The 23,357-nt window shown below is 35.8% G+C and overlaps 1 protein-coding gene across 1 annotated transcript in view; it reads left to right on the top strand.

Moving 5' to 3' along the window:
- Positions 1–23,357, top strand: part of LOC104488914 (dynein heavy chain 5, axonemal-like) — a gene marked incomplete at its 5' end in the record, with an annotated part of 35,370 nt that overhangs the window by 5,321 nt on the left and 6,692 nt on the right. Inside the window, 17 exons of the mRNA XM_010131009.1 lie at positions 906–1,109; positions 2,536–2,715; positions 3,610–3,747; positions 4,331–4,466; positions 5,628–5,944; positions 6,416–6,571; positions 6,988–7,170; positions 12,401–12,644; positions 13,765–13,879; positions 14,349–14,539; positions 15,840–15,961; positions 16,650–16,799; positions 18,028–18,273; positions 20,512–20,731; positions 21,375–21,580; positions 22,344–22,547; positions 23,164–23,357. Coding sequence (XP_010129311.1) covers positions 906–1,109; positions 2,536–2,715; positions 3,610–3,747; positions 4,331–4,466; positions 5,628–5,944; positions 6,416–6,571; positions 6,988–7,170; positions 12,401–12,644; positions 13,765–13,879; positions 14,349–14,539; positions 15,840–15,961; positions 16,650–16,799; positions 18,028–18,273; positions 20,512–20,731; positions 21,375–21,580; positions 22,344–22,547; positions 23,164–23,357 — 3,206 coding nt within the window. The remainder of the gene's footprint in view (positions 1–905; positions 1,110–2,535; positions 2,716–3,609; positions 3,748–4,330; positions 4,467–5,627; positions 5,945–6,415; positions 6,572–6,987; positions 7,171–12,400; positions 12,645–13,764; positions 13,880–14,348; positions 14,540–15,839; positions 15,962–16,649; positions 16,800–18,027; positions 18,274–20,511; positions 20,732–21,374; positions 21,581–22,343; positions 22,548–23,163) is intronic.

Here is a 23,357-nt window from a genome sequence, read left to right as displayed (position 1 = left end):
TTTCCCCACAGATATCTGGGAAACCTGCTGAGTTATCATGTGCACGCTTGAACCCAATGAGCAGCAAAATATTGAAGGGAAACGAATGGCAGTCCGAGTTAAAATAGTCCTTTGTGAATTGCCAGTGAGGCATGTGCTAGGCTAGAAGCGAGATGTCATAACACCTGGAGTAACCTGTTGTTTACTGTTTCTCACTGTCACCTACTCAGGCTGGTTAAACTGCCTGTGAATAAGCAAAGCCTCTGATCCAAGTTACATCTGTTACAGGAGTGGGCCTGCCCATCAGCAGTTGCCATTGTTCAGTGGTTTTTTGCTCTGTGTCTTGCAGTATGCAGTAGTTCTCAAATCAGTGCTCCTCTAAGAAGGCATCTTCAGCAGACTTTTCTGATACTCCTTTCTGAGTCATGATTTACACTAGAGCTAGGAGTTACAGTATTAGTTCTGCACCCTAGGCTTGCTTGGCCTTACTTGATAGGGCCTAGGTTTTCATACATTATTATAATTAATTTTTTTTTCTCACAGGCCTCCTTATACAACAGGAACATTACAGTAAGATGAACCAGAACGTGCAAATCTATACGTATATCAGGCCTTCTCACTGGTTTCCTTGTTTCTGTTTTGCTTTTTTGTTTTGTCAAAACTATGCATGGTAGTTTTAAGCATTTAGGTGCTGCCGTGGAGTGGCTGAGCTGTTTCCTAGTAGCTGCTAGCAGGTAGTAATGGGAAACTGATTGGAGGGTCTTTCTACCTTCATGCTTTTTAGAGGTAAAGTTATTTTCAATCAAAAAAAATACGAATAAGTTTTTTCTTCCTCAGTGGATTAATACTGTTGGTGAGCTTGTGCTCTATGCCTTATTACATAAACAATATCAGTAATTTCTTTATTCTTTTTTAAAAATTCGTAGACAATAAAACCTGCAGACATTGCCACTGTCCGCACACTGGGTCGACCTCCTCACCTCATTATGCGTATCATGGACTGTGTCTTGCTGCTCTTCCAACGAAAAGTGAACAATGTGAAAATTGATCAGGAGAAATGCTGTACTGTCCCATCGTGGCAAGAATCTTTGAAACTGATGACAGCAGGGAACTTCTTACAGAACCTACAGGTGCTTTTGCAACCTTCTTTTTGATATTTTAATTTAAGAAAATAGAGGACAGTGGTTTCTCTGGTGTTCACAGAAGAAAAATTGTGCAAGGGGAATCAGGCACACAATAGATCTGAAGTGTTAAGGGCTTGAAATAAGAATGTCATAATGAAATAAACTTGAATGCTTCTGGCAAAGTCAGGTCATAAATCAATCATAGTTTCTCCTAAGTAAGGCAATGAAATGACTTTCAGTGACAAATGATTGAAAACTTGAAGCATTTGGTTTCATTAGCCATTACTTATCTGTTTCATTAAAGCTGACAGAAAACATCTTTTTTTCTGTTACCTAACTTTTTATTAATGTTCAGCATTGCAACTTATGCAGTGGCTTACAAAAGAATAGCTGATTATTAGGATGTGCAAAATCAGATTTTTAAAAAAAAAAAAAATTTGAGCTTTTCAGCTCCATAGCATGTGTCTAGGGAAATAGGAAGAGTAACTGGTGAAAAAAAATCCCTGTTCATAATATAAACTAATTATATTATGATTAATGTACTCACAATTAATTGTACCTTGTCCTGCCCCACTGCATGTTATTACCTCTGATTTTTAGGAGTTTACTGTCTCTGATCCAGAGGGAAATGACAAGTGTCAGGCTTGACCGACTTTGTCTGGTTGGTAGTGCCATTGTTGCCATTTACATAGCGTTCACATTGCATCTACTCATAAGGATTTTCAGTTTACACAAGGACTTCAGCATTTCATTGCTTGTGTGTAACTAAACCTATCTGTGCTTCAAGGAACAGCTATTTTTCAAGATCATCAGTGATGGACTTTGATTATATCTTGTAAATAAATCTTTAAAGAAGACCAAGCTTATATAGAATATTTGACTATCAAATTAAATTTGAGGGAGAAAATTGAGGGCTTTTTGGGATGAAAACCAGAAGAGATGTTTTCTGGAGGAAACAGAGGCCAAAATAAATTATTAAAATCGAAACATGTTCCACTAATGAGATAAGGTAATTTAAGAAGAAAGCTGGCCTGCCCTTTGAAAGGACTGTCTTGATGAATGTATGCTTATGAATCGGAGCTAAGGTTTTTCCTTTTCTTTTTCAAGATTGTTAAGTTACATATTCAGTCTTAAGGAAAATGGAATTTCAAGCAGGCTATCAGTAATATTTTGCATGAAAAATTAGCTATGTAATCGTAATGGATAGTGTAAGATAGCGAAGGTCATAAATAAAGGCAAACATTTTTGCGTTCTGTAAGAATATATAACAGAGTGGAACGAGTTTGACAAGCTCGCAAAGATTCATGCGTCAGACAACTTTGCATTAGCTGTTTGTAAGTAACGTCTTTGATCTTGGTAGTGTTCTGTATGTGCTGAAATACATGCAGAGTTTACACATATTACATGCATTATATATATTGCTTTTTTTTAGCAATTTCCAAAGGATACAATTAATGAAGAAGTGGTAGAACTTCTGAGCCCTTATTTTGAAACGGCAGACTACAACATTGAGACTGCTAGGAGAGTATGTGGGAATGTTGCTGGCCTTTGCTCATGGACCAAAGCTATGGCTGTGTTTTTCTCCATCAATAAAGAAGTACTACCTTTAAAGGTAAGTCTGTTAATCAGTGGGAGGCACACAAACACTCTTTGCTCCTTCTGCTCTCCACCTGTGTGTGCTTGAGGTTTTCATTTGCTGTCTTATTCCAACTGTGCATGCCTCCGTAGAAATTTATTATCCAGAAAATAGTAACTACATTAAAATCTATGTCAAATGTACTAACACTTGTGAATTGTCAAAATTATGAAAGACATCATGCAGTTTTATGCCTCCGGGCCCCTTCTGAATGGAGTTGAAGCAGCTGTCATCTAGTTTGATTCACTATTGCAATTGCTTTACCTTAATTAAGAATTGTTGGAAAAAACCTCGAGATCTGATTCTTTTAATGTTCCAGATCTGAGTTCATAAGACAACTGTACAGAAACTGTTCATCAGTGTTTTTTAGTGAAAAACAGACCTAAATTGTTGTTAAAAGGTAAAATAAAAGTAAGTAAGAACATGGTCAAGAATGACGTTAACACAGAATAGCTTGTATTTATAATAGGAATGACTAAGGCGAAAACAAGATTTGTAGTACAGAGGTGGTATCATTCATTGGACAAAGCATGTTGGTCAGAGAAATCAAATAGACTTCCAGTGGCACCAGTATTTTCTGCGGGCCAGACCAGCCTAACTTTTGTGTCAGATGGAGAATGGCTGGTATTCCCAGAAGTTTTTCTAATTAATTTTTCAAACTGATGTTAGACCAGCTGCTTAACTGCAGCTACCTGCAATAAGAAGTTAGTTTGTTGTAAAATTCAAATAAAGGTGTTAATGAATGATGAAATCTCTACTGAGAAGTTTGATTTTAAAATGTAGAACAGTAAAACTCTTTGAGGAATATTATAGCAAATGCTTTGAGATATTGTATGTATGAACACACTTTTATATTTGTATGCTTCATAGGCTAATTTAGCAATCCAGGAGAATCGTCTAACCACTGCTATGCTGGATCTGCAGAGAGCTCAAGAAGAGCTGGGTGCCAAGCAAGAGGAATTAGATGTTGTGCAGGCAGAGTATGAAAAAGCGATGAGAGAAAAACAGGTGAACTGCTCTTTGCAGAAAAGAAGTTACTACCCTTACTTTAAGGAAAACTTAATGCACTATCTCAATTTCACTATTATTCCTTGGAAAGGATGTTGATGGACAGAGGATTAGAGATAGGTATTATTTGGATGCTGCCTCTTTGGATCCCACCTCTCTCCTTCACCACTATCCTCTCCCTACCTCCTCAAAAGCTCTTTTATTTGGATTATTTGTTTAGTGCCTACTGCAGCAACATCGAGTTTCATTAATGTATGCTATCTGTGTATAATGTATTTGAAATTCTGGGCAGAATTTCCTGGAGTTAATAGGTACCAGGCATTTCACAAATCATTTAACATGTATCCTAGCACAAAAGAGCAGAAATATTAAAAAGTTGAATAACATATATGACAGATGTTGATAGTTTGCCTTGATATATTTTTTTTCCCCATCCCACTTTACCACCTCTGCACAGTGGTATAAGTATTTGAGAATACATATTTAAACTGTTGTTTAACTAGTTTAATTAGATGTAGAGATTTTTCTGGACCATCAGATACATGACTATAAACTGTATTTCTTGATGTATGGTTTTCTCTAGACTTTGCTCGAAGATGCTGAGCGTTGCCGTCATAAAATGAAAACTGCCTCAAGTCTTATAAGTGGTTTAGCAGGTGAAAAAGAGAGGTGGACAGAGCAGAGTAAAGAATTTGCTGTGCAAACCAAGAGGCTAGTGGGTAAGCTTTTGTCTGCACCTTTGAAGTTGGAAGTTGGTCACTTGAGTTATAATGGGTAGTGAAACTGAAAACGTTTGAAATTTCAAATATTTCCTTTGCAGCTTAGCTCTCCTGCTGCTAAATTGAGGGTAATTGTTATACAATATGAGATTAAAGTCCGTATTTAAAAAAAATAGTTCAGTAACTGTGTATGCTGCGCATGGTCTTATATAATACGCAATGCACACTTGACTCATGTTTGTAGGCAGCAGTCCAAAGAGTGGTGTATTAACAAATGCCAATAAAATGTCTATAACTGAGAATACATATGTAGGAAAGGAATACTGATATTCAGCCACTAACATTTTTATGTAGAAATCAATATTTTTAAATGCAGTTGCTAATGTTCATAAAACTTCTGTTTATTAAAAGTTAATTTTTATTTTATAAATATGCACTCAGAAACTCAACTACTTTGTAAAAATATGTATATATGTAGATATAACTATCCAAAAATACAGGATACCTTACCCAAACACTCATAATGGGTTTTTATATATATTTTGAAAGAATCTAAAAAATACTAGTACTCAATATCTTCTCCAGTTTGAATCCTGCATTCTTACTTCAGAGGTATAAAAAAAAAAAAACCCAACCCAAAACTATGGTGTCGTGAATCTTAGGGAGGCAATTTTGAAGCTGACCAGAAGGTTAAAACTTGTCACACTTAATACCTCCATAATAATGTCTGTTAGAATTTTTTATTGTTAGTAGTAATAATTATAATTGACTTATTCTTAATTAGTACTCCTAAATAAAGGTTCTTTTCTCCTCCCAAAATATTGTTTAAACCTGCTGTCATGATTGTGCAAGGACATGACAGAACTGAGAGTTTGTGAGTAAGTTTATTCTGCTATGTCCTCCAAGATCGGGTGTTTGGAATAGTATTATGTATGTGTGTGTTGGGTTGACCTTCGTTGGCTGCCAGATGGTCACCTCTTGATTCCTACAGCTGCATTGTCTTGCTATGTAATGAGCCTTGGGAAAAAGTCTTTATGGGTTAAAGTGTGTTCTTCAGTTACCAGCCAAACCATGCAACCTAGAGAAGGAAGCAGCTCCTTCATGAATAGAATTGGCAAAGTTGTAATGTTTTGTTTTCTTTTTTGCCTTTTTCTCTTTAAGGTGATGTACTCTTGGCTACAGCTTTTCTGTCCTATGCTGGTCCTTTTAACCAAGAGTTCCGCAGTCTACTGTTAAATGACTGGCAAAAGGAAATGAAAAGCCGGAAAATCCCCTTTGGTAACAACTTGAACCTCGTAGAAATGTTGACTGACGCTCCAACTATCAGTGAATGGAACCTGCAAGGATTACCAAATGATGACTTATCCATACAGAATGGAATCATTGTTACTAAAGCATCTCGTTATCCTTTGTTAATTGATCCACAGGCACAGGGCAAAATTTGGATTAAAAACAAGGAAAGCAGAAATGAACTTCAGGTAATACAAATGCTGGTGTTTTCATAATCTCTAGAAACTCTTAGCTCAGAACATTATAATTCAACGATTTAAATAATACGTAGCAAATGCATTTTATATAAAATGCCTAGTCTGTATATATGCTGCAGTTTGACTTAAGGATGTTATTCAAGATAAAATTGAAAGTGATAAAAGGTTCCTGTGAATTTCTGGTGTAGTTACACTCATAGGACATCAAAACTTTAAGTGCTCAGCGTTACTTCTACTTCTGTAGCTGAAAAATAGATGTTTGCATTCAATGAGATCTGAGAACATGGTGCACTGATGGTACACCTTACTTGTGGTCACAATCTTTGCCTTAAGCCTAGTCTATCTATAGGATCACTGATTTTGTTAGTAATTTAAATACAGTGAAATTTATAAATATAAAATGGACAAGAAACTTGATAACTGGGCATAACATAATATATAGATCTGTGATTGTATTTTTAGATCACTTCGTTGAATCACAAGTACTTTAGAAATCACTTAGAAGACAGTCTTTCTTTAGGAAGACCTCTTCTGATAGAAGATGTTGGAGAAGAGCTTGACCCAGCTCTTGAAAATGTTTTGGAAAGAAACTTCATTAAAACAGATTCAGCCAACAAGGTAAAAATAAAACAAACGAGCAAACAAGTGGAAACACCCCCCACCACCTTGCCCACAAAAAAATAGCTCCTAATAAGTATATGACTATAAAAGATGAAACTCATACTTAAATTTGATTAATGCTTATACAAAGAAAGAATTGAGTTTAAGATCACAAGTAGTTATTGTATTTAACCTATACAGTTCCTTATCCCTTTGCTTATGACAATTTTAAAAAATTGAAATAATCTGTGAATGAGTCAATTAACATGTCCCATAGATACTCTCAACAAATCCTTTGCATCAGATGTATAATTTAAAGCTGAGTTTTTAAACCTTAGATCAGAAAAATGTAACCTTTTTTTTTCTACATGCTTTACCTGAAAGATTGTGTATTGGTTCTTGATATCTCAAGACTTTTTAATACTTTTCTTAAGGTAAAGGTTGGTGATAAGGAAATAGAAGTTATGAATGGCTTCAAGCTCTACATTACTACAAAACTGTCAAATCCAGGCTACTCTCCTGAAATTAGCGCTCGAACCTCCATTATTGACTTTACTGTGACCATGAAAGGTCTTGAAAATCAACTGTTAGGCAGAGTCATTCTCACAGAGAAACAGGTAAAAGAATTAATTATATCTTTTTCCTGGCTATACGTCTCACACTTACATGCAACAGGTTTTACTTCCATTTGAAATTATTACTCTTTATTCCCTTATTGCAGGCTAATTTTCTGGCTCTTTGTATTGTGATGATTCTTAATGTAACATATTTATGACGGTTTAAAAGCTGGCACTGAAGAAATTGGCTCATTCATGTGCAAGTTTCTGTTTGTCATTATTGCCACAACTGTACCACACTCGCCTTATTTTTCCCGCTTCAGAGAGTTATAATGCCATGATAATGGCCTGTGAAAAGAAGGGCCTGGAATAAAAACTGATGATGTTCTATCCACACACTGTGGTGCTCATGACAACATAACCTGGTGCAAAGGATTCAGGCTTAGTTACTTGCCTGCTCCAAGGGGAAACGGGCTAACTGCCTGTTTTGTCATTGCACATGCATTAGTTGAGGAAGTCCAAGTTCAGGATGATAATCCCAATAAACATGCTACCAGAAGTTCTGGAGGGAAGCTGGTTGGAATCTTTTGAACTATTGGACACCTCTATAAGGTCAGGCAATGCTGAAGTCAAAAGCATCTACATGTATTTACCAAGATTTTTGCAGTAATTCCAGTTTACATTCACTTGAGAGGAACATGTTTGTTTCCTTCTAGTGACACCTGTCCTGTTCTCCGCCCTCACCCCCCCTAGTGTAAGATGTTCCTCTTTAATGGCCTCAGTCATCTTGTTGATCTCAAGTAGTCACATTTCATTCCTGATCAGTCCATGGATCTCATGAGAGAAATCATACTCCTTCTATGAAGGTTTGTATTTTGTCAGACAGCTTCACTGCACAATCAGCTTCACTTCAACCAGTGACAGCTTGTCAACCCAGTATGTAATGGAATTATCACTGTCTGAAACACGCTGTGATGTATATATTCACACAGCCTTATGCCAAACTTCACTTCTGGGCTCTGCAATACAGTATGCTCTTCAAGATGACAGCCATTTTATCAGCAAATTTTTCTAGTCATTGCAGTTGCTGTATACCTACCCGGAGGACACAGAAAAGATAGGAGCTTAATTTTTCTCAGAGGCGCAAAGCAATAGACTGAGAAGTAGTGGACTCAAGCTGGAACATGGGAAAGTCTGATTAGATATTAGGAAAAAAATAATTACGTTGAGAGTGGTCATAACCAGAAACAGTTTACCCAGGGATGTTGTGGAATCTCTTCTTGGAGGGGTTCAAGACTCAAATGGACATGGCTCTGAGCAACTGACCTATTTAGGCCTGCTTGGGTGACAGGTTGGACTAGTTAATTTCTAGTCCCTTCCAAACCAAAATTATTCTGCTATTCTATGGTATCTTTGTCACTAACTGGGAATGTCTTACGAGTGCACATATTGTGCTCCCTAGACAAGCTTCTCAGAGTGGTGTACACACTACTGCTTTGTGACCATCTGGGGATAATTCTTCCAGATAAATGACAAGTGGACCATGTGACAAGGAGGACTTTCATAGAATATACTTACCACTTTTCAGTTTGCTTGGGCTCTGTTTTTGCACCTGTGGTTCAGGGTTTCCTGAAGAGTCAATTCTGACATATCCCACTGTCCAACCCCCTTTTTTCCTACATTTAATCATGCACCTTTGGGAATTAGGGCATTTCCTTCTTAAGTGTCTGGATTCTTACCATCTTCTTGTAGCCTTTGGGAGGGAGGTAGTGGCATTATTTAACTGTAAGACAGTGTGACAAACGTCCCAAGCATTGTGACTGCTTAGTGATATCCAGTGTTAGAATGTACGTCTGGAACTTCTGTCCCAAAAAGAGATTATTTATCTGAAGTTAGTGTTTTCCAAGATTTATACCCTTCTTGCCATTCCACTGTCTCTAATGTGGTTCTGCACTTAAAATGAATGAGATTTAGATGTGGAGTAGGAAAAGGAGGGTTTACAGCACATCATTTAAAGATTCAGCGAAGTCCAACTTCTTATTCCTGCATTGTCTGATATGCCCATTGGTAGAATCTATGTGGTGTGCATCTCAAAGATTTGACTGATTACTGTTAAGAATGCTGGTACTGATTTCTTCTTTTCCACAAGAATATTAAACCAATTTGCAAGATGTGAGCTAAGCATAAGAAGGTTAAACGGTAGCTGGTATATATGTATAAATTTAAGTCTACTCATTGGAATAATTGGATTTGAGAGATTTGATAGATATCTGAATGTAGGATAATTTATACTGTTTTAATGACACAATTGTTTTTGATACATTGGCTGTTACCTAATTTAACAAAAACCTTGATTTAGTGTGTAGAAATAGATAAATCAGATTAGTAGTGGAGTTATATACAGGAACTATTTATGTCTTTTTGAGTTTTCACATTCATATTTCAAGACTTGTGGCAAAAGTCTCAAGTTTTGTAAGGAAGAGTTGATGCAAATTCTTGCGCTTGTGTATCATTTTGTGACAGAATGATATAAGCTATGGATCGGCTTTTATAGTTTATGAATATTAACAAGATCTACCATTCTGTAAAATTATATCACCTTGTGAAAGCAATTCCTTAAAGCTGGATTCAAAATAACCTCTGGTGCAAATTCCTTGAATTTATGTATATGATAACTTGGGTAGATTTTTTGCATCCTGGATGTTATGATTGGAAATTTTTGAAGACATGCAGAAGACTTTAAACTCTCTCTTCTTCCTGATGTGCAAAACATATTTTAAAAGCTTAATAGGTGTTTTTTTTGGCTAAGATTTTAATCTCAGGTTACTTCACTTGTTTTATTTTGGTCATTCTATTTCTGACTTGTTTCTGAGGCTCTTCTTGTGAGAAAAGCTTAGCTTTCTGTTCTTAAACTCTAAAATATATTTAACCTTTACAATTGAACTCAACAAAACATGAAATTTAATTTGGCTCAGAATAATTTCTCAGAATCATAATTATTATATTTAATTGGATGCTTAACATTCTTTTAACACTCTACTTTTAAAAATTGTTTCTGCTTCATCAAACTTGCATAATACTTGTCTTGCTTCATGATTGCTACCTGCTTTGCTTTAGTTCCATTAGGCATCAGTTGATTGAAGTGGAGGTGACTGTAGTTTTCTTTTTTCTTTTTGAAGAAATCTTTTGAATCTGTATGTGCATCTTCGAAGTTATGTGACATTTACATTATTCTATGACAACAGTCTCAATAAATCTTTTCTAGCTGCTGCTGCTGATGTTTCAATATAACTTTTGTACAGTGACAAGAAAAGAACCTAAATCTGACAATGAGATGAAGATTAATTTTTTTTTATTTGTTTCCTTTTTAAGATAACAGGACTTTTTTACAAGAACTAAATGCTTGAAATACTTGGAGTGTTTGCATAATGTAATAGTGAGATTTAGAACGTGGGAAAACAAAGAAATCAGTTTCAAAAGTTGTAACAGTCTTGCAAAGCTGTTTAAACAAAGGCTACTCAAATGGGGGAGTAAAACCTTTCCTTAAGCTTTGATAAGGTCTCAAGATCATAATGCCTGTAAGTGCTATACGAGAGAACAGGTATTCCTTAGTGTTGTCCCTGTTTCTTTGGAGTAGCAGCAGCCTGTCTGCAGTGCTGAAGTGGGCTTGGCAAAGGTGGAGTGAACACAGTTTCCACTTTGCAGAGTCGTCATTAAAACTATCCACCAGACCTCTGTAAACTCTGAAGGAGTACTTCTGTAGATGTAGCTAATATTTCCACCAACTGGCTCACTTATTGTTGATTCATAAGATTCATATTATCCTTATCTTTGTCAAGAGTTAGAGCTGGGTCGACTCCAGACAAATGACAGACACTTTCTATTATCCCTTAGTCAACCTGGTGATTCAAAGAATGCTGATATAAAACTCAATAGCCAGTGTGACTATTAAGCTGTATTCTTTATTCACGGATCTGGATGCACGGGGAGATATCTCCTGCCTATCTGTGCGTGCTTACAAAGAGCTCTGTTGCTTTATACTGCATATACTATATATGTATTATCTTTCTAGGAATAAATATGAATATTTTAATCATTCTAAGAACTAATAAAATATTATAATTACTTCCCTGAATTCATTTGCATAGCCCGTCCCCTCCTTGGGCATGCACAGTGTCATCTGGTGGTCTTTTGGAGGAAGGCTCGAAGTCTTCTTAGTTGTACTTTTCACCCCCCATCCTGACACATGTTCTCTTACACCTTCCTAACTTTGCACATTCCTTGTCCCATGTTTTGTCGTCTTTATCTTGCTTAGGACTCTTCTTCCCTGATTAGTGCCTGCCTGTTTTGCTCAGTCCATCCTGCTTTCCAAGGACGAGGCCTTCATTCACGAGTAACTTGTTTATAATTAACTGGTTCCTGCTATCACTGGTGCAGAAAATCTTATGAAAGACTCTTAACCCATTATTTCTTTTTTTTTTTTTTACTTCACTGTATTGAAACATTTTGTACCATTTTAATGGAGTATTTTTATCTCTGAGGGATTCATTTGTAATAAGTTTTTGGAGTCTGATTTTAAGAGCAGTAAGAATGAACTGAGAGCTCTTTTATATCTGAAAACCATATTTTTCTAGGTATTTTAAACAGTTTTTTAAAACATAAAGCTGTTGATCAACAGGTATCCATCTTTTGTGTGCGACCACTGGAAAACAATATACAGATATAAACCATCCACCTTGTATTCTTAAGAGTAATCAACTGAATACTTCTAGTGAAACAGCTCAATTTGGTTTCTTAATCAACGAAGCATTCTAGTGAGAGACTGAATTTATGCCCGTTCGATAGAGGAGCATTTTTAGATGCACTTCTTGAAATATTTGATGATTGATTCATTGACTAAGCATGCTTATTGTTACTGAGACTATATTTCCAATACAGTGATTGGAAAACAGGGAATAAATGAGGATGGCATTAGGTGGTGTGAAATAAAATCCTGTGCCTGGAAAGGTGTTTGCATTTGTCTTTTAAAGAAAAAGAGAAGGAAAACAGTTACTATTCGGAAATTCTAATTCTATTTGGGTGTGATATAAGCATGTTCCATAGCATTTGTTGAAATTATTTGGTAAGGTATTCTTATATAGAAGGTTCAGAGCAAATTAATGCAGTTACTCTTGAACTACACTGTTTTAGTAGAATCAGTACTTTTAAAACTAAATACCTTGTTTTATTTTGTTGGGGTTTTTTTTTGATTACTCTTCTGTCTTCCAAATATTGCAATGTATTCCAAAAGGAATTAGAGAAGGAAAGAACAGATCTTATTGAAGATGTGACTATGAACAAAAGGAGGATTAAAGATCTTGAAGATAACCTTTTGTTCCGACTTACAAGCACTAAGGGTTCTCTGGCAGATGATGAGAGCCTATTAATTGTATTGAGTAACACTAAGAAGACTGCTGAGGAGGTAACACAGAAACTGCAAACTTCTGCTGAAACTGAAGTACAGATCAACTCAGCCCGTGAAGAGTACAGACCTGGTGAGTGAAGGCAGTGGTGAAAGACAAATGACTAGATTGTACAGATAAAGCAGCAATACTTAGAGTCTCTAAGAAAAATGGGGGGGTGAGATCAGTAAGATCATAATGGGTGGGAAGGATCTGTGATTTCCTGTAAGTAAAAGATCTAGTATCTAGGAAAAGTCATGTTGAGCTATGGTGGAGAAAATAGTCAGTGTTATGCTTCATGCGGAATTTATAAAATGGAATGATCTATTCTCTCCCTAGACTTCCCATTATTCTATATACAAGTCTGCATGTCTAAATAGTCTACTGGGTAAGAAATGTGAGGGCTTGGTTGTTCTTTTTTAGTTGTTAAAGTGTTGGCACTTTCAATGGACTGTCAATGAGATCAGTCCTTAGGGTATTTAGGTAACTGTATGTTAGAGTTCAATTTGTTGACATTCTTTTAAGGAGCCAGTATAAGCATAAATGTTTTTTGTATCTGTTTGGATGAATGCTTTGTTTATCCTGTCATAGATCCTGAAGTTGTTGTAGTCAACACATTTCACCAGTCTTTTGACTTTTAACTGGTAGGTGAAATCATGTGAAAAAAGTGAAAAATAAATGCACTCTGGAATTAAGTGTTATACCTGCGTTTTAGGAAATATGTCAAATGGTACAGTTAGCGTACCAGAAATCACTGTAGATTTTGTAGGACCTTTGTCCTGTTTGCTTAAAAATAAATGACTGCTGAAAGTAAGTTAAATCAGTGTTGGGTAAGTTAAATCAATATAGTTCATTTGGCTTTTATATTACTCCTGTAAAAGACTGCAAAGAGAAATTGGTTTGCATACTCAATACTTCAAACCATCTTACTTTTTAATATGTTCTACTGATAATCTGAATATTGCAGTATGCCTTCCAGATGCTCTTCAAATATGCTCATATTTGCAAACTGGGGTTTGCATAGTATACGTTAATTACAATACAGACTTTTTTTCCTGGTGAACGAATGAGGATTAAATTAACATTTTAATTATTTTTCTGGGCAGCAAAGATTGGAGAAACTCAAGCATCTTCAGTTAGTATGTACTTGTAGAGACTTACAGTTTTCTGGTCTGCATTTCTAATTTGAACAGTCTTGTTTCCTGTCCTTCAGTTGCAACTCGTGGTAGCATCTTGTATTTCCTTATTACTGAGATGGGCATGGTCAATGTGATGTATCAGAGTTCACTTCGACAGTTTTTGGGGCTTTTTGACCGCTCCCTAGCCAGGTAATTCATTTAACAAAAAGTATCATTTGTATTTACCCAGTCCTGGAGGTGGTTGTAATATACCAAAGATTTGTTGTTAACTACTGCTCATTACAATCTTGACAGGAGTTGTCAATGTTAAAATTGTCATGTTTAAATACCCATAAGCCTTTGTCTGTTAGTTACCAAGGCAAAAAATCTGCAAACAAACTACAGTTCTTAAAAAAATTAGGCATTAGATAATTAAAACCCATTAGACTGTGTTGATTTTTGGCTATGCAGAAAGGCTTGATTACAAAGATACATTTTTTAATTATTATTGCTCCTTCAATCTGAAGTTGTTGCTAGCTTGCTGTCTGATATTCTGTGTTTGTGATCTATTTTTTCATGTTTTGAGAGTTCTGAACCTGCCTTTTTGTCTTTCACATAGCATTCCCTTTAATAAAGCCTATGCAAATTGACATTCAACTGCAGGGCATTCTTCCAACAGGTCTACCAAGAGCCCTATAACTAGCAAGAGGATTACCAATATTATCGAACATATGACATATGAAGTGTTCAAATATGCTGCCCGTGGACTCTATGAGGATCACAAATTTCTTTTCACGTTATTACTTACATTGAAGATTGATATACAAAGAAACAAAGTGGAGCATGAAGAATTTCTGACACTTATTAAAGGTCAGAAATACAGAATAATTTTGAAGTAGAACACATGCATTATTGTAGAAGATTCATGAGCTGTAGTTACATCTCCTAGCCAACCTGCTGCTTCCTTTTGCTCATGAGAACCCGAGTCAATAGAAAGGATACGTGCTTATCATTCTGTTCTGCTGAGAGAAAACATTGCATAGTAGTTCTAATTTATAGCAGCACACTGAATAGTGGTAAATATAGCTTTGAGAATTGTGAGAATTTAAAAAGAAAATTGTTAAGTATCCTTTTATTTGATGTTTAAGTCTGCTGCTGTTAGGTATGTGTTCGATTTAGAAAAAATGTTATTATACTAAACTTTTATTTTATTTGGTAACTGCAGTAGAATGAGCCAGCAAATAGATTCAGAAAGTGATGCTGACAGTTTAAAAGAATGCCGGCCTCCAGACTCCTAGCTGAATGTGACAAGTCCATGACTTTTGTTTTAACTCCATGCAAGCACTGAGCATCATCACTTGAAAGCTTGGAGGAATTTGGCATTATCTTTCCAAGATACTTGACTTTCCAGGCACCATTTATTTATGGATTATAACTGTTAATTTTTCCGTGCTGAATCTTCAGAATATTTGTTCCCAACATGCATTCATTTGCAGGCACATTGCACAAAGAAATTGTAAATCTTCAAAAGAGTAACTGTTAAGGTACATTATAAAAACAATTATTATAAACTAACCAAACTACAAACTGTCGTTCACCAAAGATGGCATGACTTTATAAGGTAGAGAAGTGCTATAACCTCATGATTAAAAATCTGGATTAGTGTAGCTTGTGTTTTCATTTTAGTTTATGTTTGCTTTCTTTTAGTGTCAGTTGAATTCCAAGGAAGGAAAATGCACATATCAGCAAAGTTGCTACATTACCTACAACAAAAAAAATCAAAGAAAAAACACATTGAAATTAGACTTCTACAATTTTTGCTACATAAACTTAAGCTTATTCTTTTACAGTAAAAAATAGATGTAGTTTGTAATGTTACAGATTTTTTTTAAAAATATGTTTTGAAGTAAGATGAAAAATAAGAATAAGATGAAAATTAATTTTCCATGTTACCTAACTCAGAAATTTCTTTATGACCATCCTCAGTTATTAAGTAGTGTTTCTCCGGACTAGAAAGACTTAGTAATGTGAAATAGTCTTGCAGTATCTAATTTACCTTTTCCAAATAGCTTGGGGTTTTGGATTTTTTAATTTTTTAAAAAATTTTTTTTGTCTTTTGGATGTCTCCAACACCCAGTTCTAATTACAACTGATTCATACTTTCTTGCAGGTGGTGCTTCCCTAGACCTTAAAGCGTGCCCTCCTAAGCCAGCTAAGTGGATTCTGGATATGACTTGGCTTAACTTGGTGGAGCTCAGTAAGCTTAAACAATTTTCAGATATTCTTAATCAAGTGAGTAAGAACTTTTTAAAATGAATCGCTTTCCTGACTGATCATCTGGCACGTGGTTGAAACTGGCTTGTTTTATAGAACAGTTGTGTCCCCAACTGCTTAGTAACCTGTATTGATAAAAAGATTTAAAAAAAACCCCAGGAAAATATGAATAAAATAGTATTTCACACCCTGTGTAGTTATAATTCTTTAAGACTGGGATATTTAAGACTTGCTATTATCCAACACATGTAAAGCAACTTGAGTCCTCTTCTAGTTGTTAGACTTGCATCCTTGTACTTTCTAAACACGTTTTACGATGTTTATTTGAAGAGTACTATCTCTACAGTCATGGGGAGAGCAGATATGTATCTAGTGTTCTCAAAGCTATGTCTAAGCCTAGCTCCCTGTGTTCTGACCTAGCTATGCCATTTTATCATTAATGGAAAATACTCATTACTAGCTCATTTTTTCAGAATATGAATACTTAAGGGCATTGTTGAATTCTAAAATTTTGTACTTAAAATCTGAGAGCTTATCCTCTCTTTTTAAAATATTCTTCCAAAATCTGTTCATTAAAATGGCTTAAACAAATGTTTGTGAGGGGGTTACATGTCTCTGACCCTTATTAAAAGTTTATGACCTAGTGGCAGTTGAAATGTGATTTCTTGTTTTGTGAGATTTACTCCTTCGATTGATATAACTGCAGATTTCCAGAGCAGAGAAACAGTGGAAAACCTGGTTTGATAGTGAGAATCCTGAAGAAGAACCCGTTCCTAATGGCTATGGTCAATCCCTGGACTGCTTCAGGCATCTCCTTCTTATCAGGTCGTGGTGTCCTGACAGGACCATAGCTCAGGTACTTTTGTATAGCCAACATAGTCTATTTAGGTGTCATTAGAATAATTGTTACAGGATTGAAATTCAGTACTTTTTTATTTAATGCTAAATTTCAAAAGGAGAAAAATATGAACTTAAAATTTATTAAATAGTTATCTATTTTTAAGAAAATCAACTTCTGGGGGGCCTATTTGTAATCTCTATGTTCTTCAGTATGAAAAAATAAAAATTATGTAATTGCTGACCATTTCGAAGTAATGGTTGGCAATTTACTGAAGTCAGAATGCATCACTAGAAGTGCAGTATTAATTTTATGAATGCAAACTTTTAGACATTGTGACAGATTCAGAGAAAGTCTCAGCAATTTTTGGTGTAACTATGGTCAATAAAATGGTACTGTATAATGAATCTCTTGGATGTCTGTAGTGTGTCTGAAATGGATCATGCAAAATTAGTTCCTCAGTGCTGTTGATGGGGGCAAGATCCATTTTCATCATGATGGTTTTATGAAAACTGATAGTTTATCAAATGCTAAATGCTGAATATCTTTTGTCTCTGAGAAATAACCCGAAGGTATTAAGGGAAAGATTGTTCTAAGCCAAAAGAAATCTGATGGGAAAGAATACAAGAAAGATAATCTCAGACAGTTTGAAAGAGTCTTCTGTTTCTTGAAGAAAAATAATAATGAACAATTTTCAAATTAAGGAGTAACACAGAGATAGTCTTCACCTGTTCCTCTGGATCTTCTACTTAGTGATAGTTATGTTCATCATTATTACTATTAATAGTTTGTTTAAGCATGAAGGTGGGAAAGACTTAACATCTTTGAAGCATATCTTTCATCCTTTTGTCCTTTTTTCTCCAGTATTTAGAAAGGAAATACTAGAAAAGGAAAGCTAGATTTTAAGATTAGGAGTTATGCTATCTAATGGAGATACCATCTTTAAATCATTAAAACCTTTTTAAAGGTTTAGTAAGTTTATTTTTATTATACTGTAATTATAGGTGTTATATATAAGAATACATGCAGATATATTAATAGAATATTTTTTAAAGTTTTAAGGCTGTAAGAAATAGCACGTTCAAAGACAGTATATATTAACATATAAAAATTAATTTGCATATTTGTTTCTAATATAAACATAGCATTCTTTGTTCTTTGGTTTACTTATTGGTTGTATTTACACTAGGAAGAAAATAGCATTAAATTATTACATCACAAGTTAAATTTACCCTTTTTAATATAGGCAAGAAAATACATCATTGACACTATGGGGGAGAAATATGCAGAAGGAGTCGTCTTAGACTTGGAGAAGACATGGGAAGAGTCTGATCCACGTACTCCTCTCATATGCTTTCTTTCCATGGGCTCTGATCCTACGGACTCAATTATTGCTTTGGGAAAAAGACTGAAGACAGAGACGCGTTGTGTTTCCATGGGCCAGGGGCAAGAAATACATGCTCGTAAACTTCTACAGCAGACAGTGACTCATGTAAGGGACAAAAATCTGAATGTTTTTAGTATCTGTATTAAACACTTAGAAAGGAAAATGCTGTCATGAAATAAAGTTATTTAGAGGGTAGTTAATGCTGATGCAAGAACCTATATTTACTTGTATAAAGAAGTGTCTTAAGTAATGGAACAGTCTTTTCACAGTCATTTAATTGACCTGTCAAGGGTCGAGGGGCCGAGGCAGATAATCCCTCTGATCCCTTAACAATTCCTTCTGTCCTGAATAGACAGAGTTGTTGAAAGGGGAAAGAAGAAATTCACACCTCGGTCTGCATTCGGAAAACTGAAACAAACTTTTAATAAACAATAAAACCACATGACTATACACACATATATATAGGCCCAAACCGAGAAAAAGGAAAAAAAAACTGAAGAAGAGAAGTTTTACACAAGCTGTTCTTTTTTCAAGGTCAGTTCAGTAGGCAGCTGGTGCTTGGCAGGCAGCCAACAGCGGAGTGGGAGTAGAAAAGCCTCTGCGGTTTTCTGTCCAGGCAGGGAAAGTAAAATTCTTTTTCCGCGCGGCACGACAGAGGAGGGGGGAAACCCCCGCGGGCAGGAATAGTTCACAGTCTGTGTTTCCTCAGGCGATCCGGAGGCGCAGGCCTTCAGGCCTCGGCTTGGTCTCAGGCTGCTCTCGGCCTGGTCAGGCCTGGACGTCTGCCAGCAGATCTGCAGCACACCACCTTTGTGCAGCTGTCCGGAAGGCAAGAGGGAGATCCTCCCCTTGCTTACTGCTTTTATAACCTTGACACATAACATTGCACCTGACTCCATATGGCCAGTTAAACGTGGAATTATTGTACTACATGGAATAATTCTATTTGTCCATTTCCCAAAACAAGGAAGTTTTACCTCAAACCAGGAAGTTTTAGCTCAAACCAGGACATGATCATAACAAGCTTTTTGAAACTGTGCAGTTGTCAGTGTTTTCCATATAAAATGGAGGTTTTGTTGTAGGTTATTGTCTGAAGAACATAGCTGAATTGATTGTTTGGATTGCATGAATATTGAATATTCTTCAGCAAGAATTTCATAACATTTTTCACTTTTGTATTTTTAGTAGTACAATCATATTTTGTTAAATTAAGGAGATTAATTCCAAATAAGCTATTGAGAGTTACATAAGCTTGAGAAAAACAAGGCTGTATAGCAAAATATTTTGTGTTACTGTAGTCTGGATTTTGATTTGGGATGGACTATCTGACAGCGTGGGCATTTTGCAAGTGAAACATGGAGGAATTAAAAAAATAAAAATTTCTGTATGACTAAGAAAAGCTGAGGTGTTCCAATTTACTGTGCTTTGCCCATCAGGTGGAAGCACTGCTATGCCTGCTGATGTGAACAGATAAAACTTCGTGTGCTCCTTTTGTTATGAACTTCTTTCCTGTCTGTATAACCAATCTTCTTCTAACTTTTGCCTCAGATTCTTATTTGACAAATGCACATTGAGAGCTAATTAGCAGATCAGATGAGAAGAAACTCATTCAAAAGATAAGGAATAAAAGCTCCTTTTGTTAAGAGAAGTGCCATTACTTCCCTTCACCGTTTCACATACTCTCTTAATGAAGAGGTATGTGAAATGTCTATATGAAGTATGGTAATTCTTATGAGAAAGTTTGATATATATTGATTCATAGCAATGGATTAATTAAGAATGTATATTTGGTTATTTTCCAAGCCTGCAATCCTCGAGAAGAAGGATTAAGTGGTTTGTTCTATGTAGCTTCTTCTGAGTTCCCATATATAAGTCACAATTTATCAGTGTTTATCAGCACTATGGTCATGTCCAGATATTCTGAAATGGAAAAGGAGGGGACTAGTTGAGCAGACCAAATTGGACAAGTTTTTAGGGACCATTTGTTAGATGATAATACCAAACAAGCTAACAACGCCTCCAGGAGGAACAGCCCACAGCTTAGCTCGCATACTTCATTGATTGTTTGTGCACCATTATTATGGATACTGGTCTCTGTTTGTACATGAAATGCATATGAAATCAAATTCTTAAGGCCTTGGTTTTCATTTAATGAGCCAGTGGTACAAAAATGATTGTGGAGGATTTTTTCCTTTAACAGCTCTGATAAGCACTTAAACGTGCTATATTTTGCCATAGCTTAGATGTGTTGGCTTTGTTCCTAACCTACCTAAAGCATAAACAAAGAGTGATTTCCATTTGTAAACAGTGTTGATAACTTTATATTTTGTTGTTTTAAACTAGGGAGGTTGGGCACTTCTGCAAAACTGCCACCTTGGACTTGACTTTTTGGATGAGTTGATAGACACTGTAATGGAGACAGAGACTGTCCACGAAAGCTTTCGACTGTGGATAACAACTGACATTCACAAACAGTTTCCCATCACCCTTCTTCAAATGTCTATTAAGTTTACCAATGAACCACCACAAGGGCTCAGAGCTGGGCTAAAGAGAACATATAGTGGTGAGTGCTAGAGTGACAGTGATTTAAAATTCAGTTCTCCTTATTTTTTGGACACTCTGGTATTATCGTAAGGTCACTTTGTAGCCACTGATAGTAGGTGTAAACTAGCATGCAGAACTGATCACAGTGATGCTAGGACACATCTCGATCCTTGGATTGATCTAGAAGTTGTGAAAATTAAAAGGGAGAGAAGATCTGCTGGAGTTCTCTTGTTGGAACTAATTGGTCAGCAAAGCAGGAAATTCTTTCTCAAATGGCTTCTAGTATCTTAGTTCAAAGTGTTTAAATTTCTAATTTTGTGTCTTTTGGCAGAAATGTGACACGTCAAACTTTCTTGGCTATTAAATGCTCTTTATACTATGTAAAAGTCAAAGAGTCTGTGCAGAAAGCAACTTAATGTGAATTCGGCTCTTAGTAAATTGTGTTTTGTGTTTTTCCGGAAGTTTATTTTTTTTTAATATGAGCAATTTAACATGCTATAAACTGTCTCCAGCATAGAGCACTTTGTAGGACAATAATTCACTCTTGGGAGAGGTAGAGAGGCAACTGAATATCTTTACAAGTGAGGTTTTCACACTGATTTGAAATAGTTTTGGATAATTCCATTACTGTGTTTCTTACAAAGTGCACTTATAATCAATAGGTGTCAGCCAGGATTTACTAGACTTCAGTGACATGGTACAATGGAAACCTATATTGTATGCTGTAGCATTTCTACACTCCACTGTTCAAGAAAGACGGAAGTTTGGTTCTTTGGGTTGGAATATACCCTATGAGTTTAATCAAGCTGATTTCAATGCTACTGTGCAGTTCATTCAAAACCACTTGGATGGCATGGATGCCAAGAAGGTAATTAATATTTTTGTGAGGAAGGTGGATTAGAGTGATGGATTTTTCTAGTAGTGCAATATATATACATGGTTCCCAATAACTGAAACACTAACATGATTTTAAATTATTCTTTTGATTCTTTCTACAAACATTCAACATTCCAAGTATACATGTTTATAGAGCAGCAGCCTTAAATTAGACTTTTAATCCTTTGCACGTTAAATTTCTATATTATCTTGTACTTAAATACTTTCCCTGAAAACTTCAGAAATACAAACCTTAGAAGTACAGACCTTCTTTTCAATGCTAATTAAATAACCAGAGAGTTAAAAATGTATCGCTGTATTAAAAATATTCTTATGTTTAAATTTATTTTGAGTAAAAATAATAAGATTTGGCTCCCACAACCTTGACAGTATAAAGAAATGGAAAGAGCATTAAATGAATATGTAAGAATTACTCTTACATTCCTTGCTTCCAAGTGGTTGGTTGTCACACAGACATCTGTGGCAGATCACTTTGTGATTGGCATTTTAAGTGAAGTTGAAAGTCCAGATGCTGGAATAGCATCTTGAATTAGTCGTCAATGAATTCTACTTTGAGAAATCCTTGACGGTGTTCAGTGAATGCAGGGTTACAGGAAAAAAGAGTAGTAAGAAAGTAACATTCTTCCAAAAGGGACAGAGATGCAGGACTTGGAATAACAGCAGTACTTACTAGGGGACATGTAAATAGATGAGGAGAGGATTAGCTAAAGTCAGTGCTTTCTGCTTGGTTTTAGGGGATCTCCTGGAGTACGGTTTGTTACATGATAGGTGAGATCCAGTATGGTGGCCGTGTGACAGACGACTATGACAAAAGACTCATGAACACCTTTGTAAAGGTTTGGTTCAGTGAAAATACCGTCAGTCAGGAATTCAGCTTCTACAAAGGATACAGCATACCCAAATGTACTATGGTGGATCAATACCTTCAGTACATACAGGTTGGTAAATAAAGCTTTTCAACACAAAAAAACCCAGTTAATTTTTTCAGAAGTCCCAAGTGTCCCTATACTACCTCTTTTCTTCTGAGTACCTGTAGTTCATCTTTTGTTATCAGATTCTTTATTGCTTTCTAACAGTCTGCATATCTTTTAGTGACAAGTAGTTTTCATCAATGTTACTATCATCATCGTGACAGGAATCTTTTCGTTTTCATGTGATTTTCTTGAGGGACATACCTGAAAGCATACAGTTATTACAAAGGGCAAAGAATGGAGTCCAGGCATTGGGTACAACCTCACAGAAATAAAAAAAAAAGTATAAATATATGAAAGTACAAGGTGACTATTAAAATAATGTATAGATGTTAAAACTGAATTTGTTGTTAACCTTGGTGTGATTTGGGCTGTGACGTGATAAATAGATCACAGCAAGTTATTTGCCCTAGGTCTGCCTGAAGAGATCTAGCCTCTTACTTTACAAGGTAATGAGATTTTTTGTTTGTGTGTTTTGTTATTTGGTATTGTTGTATTTTGGTTTCTGTTTGTTTGGGTTTTTTTTAATAATTAGCTTATAAATCCATCTCCAGTTGTGCTCTTTTTATGTTTTACTACGTAGAGTCTTCCTGCATATGACACACCAGAGGTGTTTGGTTTGCACCCCAATGCAGATATCACCTACCAAAGTAAACTCTCCAAAGATGTAATGGACATCATCCTCAGTATTCAGCCTAAAGATAGCTCTGGTGGAGGAGGTGAAACCCGAGAGGCAGTTGTAGCCAGACTGGCTGATGATATGCTGGGAAAGCTTCC

This window comes from Buceros rhinoceros, unplaced genomic scaffold (assembly GCF_000710305.1).
Source record: "Buceros rhinoceros silvestris isolate BGI_N320 unplaced genomic scaffold, ASM71030v1 scaffold4852, whole genome shotgun sequence".
In the NCBI taxonomy this organism is placed as follows: Eukaryota; Metazoa; Chordata; class Aves; order Bucerotiformes; family Bucerotidae; genus Buceros; species Buceros rhinoceros.
Note: the sequence above shows the minus strand (reverse complement) of the source record. Positions and strands in the feature narration are given on the sequence as shown.